Raw genomic sequence first — 6,193 nt, 5'->3', positions numbered from 1 at the left:
TGTTCATACTTAGTGTTCATCGCAAGGTAAGTGAACCTAGACTGGCCCCTAACACCTTGGGTTATTTATTAATGACACCTGTCAACAATGCTGGCCTCCTGGGATTTGTGTTTTTTGTTTGTTTGTTTGTTTTTGAGAAAGAATCTCACTCTGTTGCCTAGGCTGCAGTGCAGTGGCATGATCTCAGCTCACTGCAACCTCTGCCTCCGGGGTTCAGGCTGTTCTCCTGCCTCAGCCTCCCAAGTAGCTGGGACTACAGGTGCCCGCCACCATGCCTGGCTAATTTGCTATATTTTCAGTAGAGATGGGGTTTCACCATGTTAGCCAGGATGGTCTCGATCTCCTGACCTTGTGATCCACCCGCCTCAGCCTCCCAGAGTGCTGGGATTACAGGTGTGAGCCACCACACCTGGCCTGGGATTTGTTTTTAAGAGCTTCAATAAGTTAATGAGAAGAAAATGATTGACATTTATTGGGCAGTCCTTACGTGCCCCCCACATACCCTGCCCTTTAATTTTACATACATGATTTTAATAATCCTCATGTATTAATTGGTATACAACTTTACTCCAAGAAATGAAAAATCAGGCTAACTACAGTTTAAGCAATAAAATATTAAATTATTATTATTATTATTATTATTTTGAGACGGAGTTTCACTCAGTCGCCCAGGCTGGAGTACAGTGGAGCAATCTTGGCTCACTGCAAGCTCTGCCTCCTGGATTCACATCATTCTCCTGCCTCAGCCTCCCAAGTAGCTGGGACTACAGGTGCCCGCTGCCACACCAGGCTAATTTTTTTGCATTTTTAGTAGAGACGGAGTTTCACCGTATTAGCCAGGATGGTCTCGATCTCCCGACCTCTTGATCTGCCTGTCTCAGCCTCCCAAAGTGCTGGGATTACAGGTGTGAGCCATTGTGCCCGGCCAAATTATTTCATGTAATGAGAAGTCTGAATGGTGGTTCCAGTAACAACATGAAGTCCCAACGACTCAGACTTTTTTTTTTTTTTTTGCTTCTGTTCTGCCATCCTCAGTTTGTTGACTTTTCATTCTCAGGCTTGTGCCTCATATACCCAAAATGGCTGCTGCAGCTCCAACCATCACGTTTGCACACAAGGAAAGAAAAGAATGAGTAGACGGTCATTCTCTTCGTGAGGAAGGGAATCTTTTCTTGAAGACCCTAGCAGGTTTCCCTTATGTCTTATTGGCCAGAATTGGATCAGAGGCCCATCCCTAGGTCAATAAATGAAGAAATCATCAGCACCATTTCTTCTGGGGCCATGTCTATAGGGATCATAAACCCCTTTCATGAACACAAGCCTGCTGCTACCTCCAAGCAGCCACTCATGCTTCAGCATCCTTTGTTCATAAGATACAGGAAAAGACAAGAGAAGGAGTAACTGTCGTTTAAACTGCAGTGTCGAGCATTCCTACTGACCTGGAGATGCTGAGAACTTGCCAAGGTGTGAGAGCAGCTGCAAGGAGGCCATTGTGGTTGGGCATGGTGCACGAGAGGCAGAGAAGAAGAAGTGTGCAGGGAGCTGGCTGGCCCAGGGGCCACGCCAGAACTGGGGATTCTGTGCTGTGTGATGGGCAGGCTTTGGACAATTGTATCCAGAAGGTGATCTGTACATGATGCTAGTTCAAGGATTGCTCTGAGATGTGTGGATGGCAGAGGGTGGGCAGGGAGGCTTGGTATCAGTCAGGAGGCTGTGGCAGTGGTCCCCATGGGGAGCACAGGGCTGGACTAGGACAGCCCACAGAAGACATCTCATCTCCTTTCTTGCCCAAGGAAGAGACTCAGTGGCAGCAGTGCAACAAGGGTGCAGGCCAGGAATCCCAACCCCCCAGGGATAACCAGCATCCAGAGACACATGGGGACAGCTCCAGCACCAAACGGCCTCTGACCAATGAGCAGAGAAGGAAAACAGCAAATGCGTTACCGTGGCTTTCATGTGTCATGAAGGTGATGCTGTAACCGGAGCCTCAGAGCTCATTTTAGTTGTGAATTCCTATCATTTCTAGATGGGTGGACTGAAAGGGTCCTCTTTCACTTGCAGCTAGGGAGAGGGGAATGCAAGAGGGCAAATGAAAACCAGAAGTAGGGTCGGGATCAGTGCCTCACACCCGTAATCCCAGCACTTTGGGAGGCCAAGGCGGGCGGATTACCTGAGGTAAGGAGTTTGAGACCAACCTGGCCAACATGGTGAAACCTCGCCTCTACTAAAAGTACAAAAATTAGCTGGGCGTGGTGGTACATGCCTGTAATCTCAGCTACTCTGGAAGCTGAGGCAGGAGAATTGCTTGAGCACGGGAGACAGAGGTTGCAGTGAGCAGAGATCGCACCACTGCACTCCAGCCTGGCCGACAGAGCAAGACTCTGTCTCAAAAAAAAAAAAAAAAAAGAAAGAAAAGAAAAGAAAAGAAAAAAGAAAACCAGAAGTAGGAGCAGCCTAAAGAAATGACAGGGAGTTGATTTTCCACTGGGAGCCCTCTCAAAGCCCACACACCCGCCTGCCTGGAGTAATAGTGTCTCTGCCGCCATCCTGCACCCTCCCACGCTCCCCGCTCCCTATGGTAGTGAAAGACCTAGGCAGGATGACCCCAGCTCCTCTGTGAGAATTTCACGCCCTAGTGTGAAGTCATAGCCTTGTAACTTTCCCTTTAAGAACTGTCAGAGCTGGGGAGGCTGGCCAAGTTCAGGCTGGAGGTGGGGACAGAGGGAAGAAAGAAAAAAAAAAAGAGAGGCAGGAAAAGTTTTTTCAGAGGAAAATGCAGGGTTTGTCCTTCACCCTGACGTCAGATCTTGCTTTAATAAAACCCCCCAAGGGCTGCGGAAGAGGCATATCTGCTGCTCCTGATGGGCCGGACAGTCTGGGCCCAGCTCCCCCGAGAGGTGGTCGGATCCTCTGGGCTGCTCGGTCGATGCCTGTGCCACTGACGTCCAGGCATGAGGTGGTTCCTGCCCTGGATGCTGGCAGCAGTGACAGCAGCAGCCGCCAGCAGCGTCCTGGCCACGGTGAGTCCTGCCTGGAGGGGCTCAGAGGGATACCCAGCTCCCTTCCCCACTGGATCCTGCTGTATGGGGGTTGGTGGGAAGGATGAAAAGGGCTGGGAAGGTTTGGGGCAGGAAGGTGGCCACTTAAAGGGCAAGGGCAGAGCCCTGGGTGAGGAGTCAACTGCTCAGGTTGGCTGAAGCTGGCAGGGTGAGGAGGATGGTGCGACACTTGGGGAAACAAACTACACAGGTCCAGCTTGCCCTCTCTCCCCACCTGAAACAGTGCAGAAAGAACGGGACCCTCAGCAGAACTGGGAGTCAGGGGCCTGGGCTCCAGACCTGTCTTTGCCTAACCTGGCTGTGTGGCCTTGGCTGGGTCACTCACCCTCCCAGAGCAGTGTAAAGCGAGGAAGTTGTCAGGAGACTTCTAGAGTCTCCGAGTTTGAAAACTCCAAGACGCCAAGCATTGGAGATACTATGAGGATGGGAGATGGAAAAAGCAAAAGCAAAAAAAAAAAAAAAAAAAAAAAACGGAAAGAAAAATGCCAGCTTTCAACAAAAGCTCCTTATTGAGCGAACAGTGCCCAGGGCGATGCCTCACCCCAACTGCTGTCACCTCCAGTCTGCACAGCCCTCTGCAGTCTGTAGAGTGTCCACACTTGGGTCCTGCCTATGAAGCCTGCTGTTCCAGGGTGGGGGTGATGGGGCACCCCAGGCTCTCTCTCTCTTCTACCTGCACCCCAGGGTACACCAAGGGGAAGGGACAAAGGTCTGCACCTCCAAAAGCCAGGGGAGTCACACATGACCATGTAGAGCCAGCCTGCTAGGGCCAGGCATGGTGAGGGAAAGGCAGAGGCAGGCAGTGCAAGGAGGGCAGGAGGTGGGCACCTGGCAGCTTCTGAGCCCCAGATTCCACAGTCCAGGGCAGGACTTGCTCCTGGCAGAACAGCCTAGAGAGACAGAGGGGTGATGGCAAGAGGGTGTTTATCCCCAGCTGACACTAATGGCTTCCTTGGGGATTAAGAAGCCCCCTTCACAGATGAGGAAACCGAGTGTTGGGGTTAAGCCACTTGCCAGAACCAGACTGTGTCTGCTTCAGCCAGAACTGAGGCCCAGAGCCAACAGCAAACTGAGAGCTGGGAAATGGGAATCCCTCGCAATACCTTCCTGTGTGTAATGACGGCTGGGGGTGAGTCTGTCTTATCTATGGTTAAATCCTCATGCCTGGCATGGTGCTGGCCTGTAGTTGGTTCAGAACCACCTCACCAGAAAGTTATCAGCTCCATTTCACAAATGAAAGAAATGGAAAGTCAGAGCAAGTAAAGGACTTGCCCAGGATCTCCTCATTAAGAAGTGGCCAGAGCCCAAATTTAGATCTTTTGATGCCAAATTCTAACCATTCCTACTTAGGGGAAGCTGACCATGTCCTACAGGAGTGCCCAGAAGGAGCTAAGTCGGTCTTTATTTCGGCTCTGGGTATGGCTGCGCCTTTATTTGGGTACAGCTTTGCAGGTTGCCATGTCTGGGAGGGCAGGGAGTGGATGGAGAAAAGGTAAGAGCTTGAGAGAAGCCCAAGTCTGAGTGGGCAGAGGAGGCGAGAGGTTTACGCATGAGTCCAAGTATACTGGAGCCCCAGTCAGCTCCCAGAACAGCCGGGGCTGAGGAGGAGTAAAGGACAGAGCCAAGGACTCAGTCAGAAGAGACCAGCAAAGGAGCAGAGCATGTGGAGGGACCCAGGCAGCAGGATGGAGGGAAGGCTCCCGGGACCAGCACAGGGTACCTCTTTTCTAGGCAGCCCCTGCCTGGGAAACCCAGACCAGCCACCCCATGCTTGTTTCATGATTTAGATGCTTCTGGGACAAAGGTGTGCACAGCACTAGAGTTCTCAGGGCATCCTGAAAGCCCTGCTTGCTGTGTGGGCTGTGAGACTGATAGAAACGAGCTGGACTCCACTCGGAAACCAGCCTTGTTTCACAGCCACATTCCATACATGGCCATCCTCCCAAATTAATATGCAAGGGGAGCACACGTCCAACCAGGGTCCCAGTGAGATCTTAATGGAAAAAATGGTTGTAAATGTTCATATATAAGAAAATGTATATGAGAATTGCCAAGAAAACATTGAGGAAGTAGAGTTACGAGGGGGACTTCTCTGGGAGATATGAAAGCGTTCTGGAAAGGTTCTGCAGTGGAAGGAGGAAGATGGCAGTCCAGGAGGAGATCAGCGGAGGAGGACGGCACCCGAGTGATCTCAGGAACAGCCGAGTGTATTTGGGAATTTAATCTGTGCTAAAGGTGTATGGCAGATATGACTTATGTTTTCATCTCTTTATTCTTTTCTTCTGCATTTATTGAGTGTATCCACCATGTGCTAAGAGAAAGGGACGCCGTTTAATGTGCTTTAGCGAGTACTGGGCCAACACATGTATAAGACCTACCTCAGTTCATCCAACATTTATTAGGCACATTCTACAATTCCCGTAACAATATTATTTACAAGTGCAATTATCTCCCTTCACAGATGCGAAAACTGAGACTCGGAGAGGTTAATTTGTCAAAGGTCACACAGCCGGTAATCAGGGGAGCTGACATTTGAACCTTGGTCCAGCTCTTGGTAATGGAGCCTCCTGCCTCCCTGGTCCAAGTACTTGTGCAGAAACCAGGAGCATGTTGTCCCTGACCTGACAGAGCTTACTGGCTAGTGGGACAGGTGACAGGGGCAATGTCAGCCAGAGTAGAGGGGCTGGAATTAGGCTCCGCCACTGGCCTTGTCGGCCTCAATAAGTCCTGTTGCCACCTCAGACCTCACTTTCCTCATTTGTTAATCGGACTAACAGTCTCATCACACCAAGCTCCCTGCTGCTGAACGTGAAAATGTGACTGAGGAAAAGCTCTCAGAAGCATGTAATTCAGCAAACGAATGCTGCATGATGCATTCCTGGGCAAGCATTAGGCCTGTGGTGGTCTATGTATAGGTCTACAGGTGAGACCCACATCCTCCCTCCCGTATCAACACATGTGGGATGTGCACAGCTGCACTGTGTGTGTGAGAGAGGGTGTGTGGGGGCATGTGTATGGTGTGTATGTGGGGTGTGTGTGGTGTGTGTGTGGGGTGTGTGGGGGGGTGCGTGTGTGATGTGTATATGTGTGTTCCTGTGTGGTGTGTGTGGGGGGGTGGCGTGGGAGTGTGTGTG

At 50.8% G+C, this 6,193-nt stretch overlaps 1 protein-coding gene across 1 annotated transcript in view; it reads left to right on the top strand.

Annotated features, from left to right (window-relative positions):
- Positions 1-2,742: 2,742 nt before the first annotated feature.
- Positions 2,743-6,193, top strand: part of CCN4 (cellular communication network factor 4) — a 37,989-nt gene continuing 34,538 nt past the window's right edge. Inside the window, 1 exon segment of the mRNA XM_017875138.1 lies at positions 2,743-3,020. Within this exon segment, the coding sequence (XP_017730627.1) occupies positions 2,952-3,020 (69 nt within the window). The 5' untranslated portion in view covers positions 2,743-2,951.

The sequence above is a fragment of the Rhinopithecus bieti genome, unplaced genomic scaffold, assembly GCF_001698545.2.
Source record: "Rhinopithecus bieti isolate Rb0 unplaced genomic scaffold, ASM169854v2 scaffold_7212, whole genome shotgun sequence".
NCBI classification, from domain to species: Eukaryota; Metazoa; Chordata; class Mammalia; order Primates; family Cercopithecidae; genus Rhinopithecus; species Rhinopithecus bieti.
Note: the sequence above shows the minus strand (reverse complement) of the source record. Positions and strands in the feature narration are given on the sequence as shown.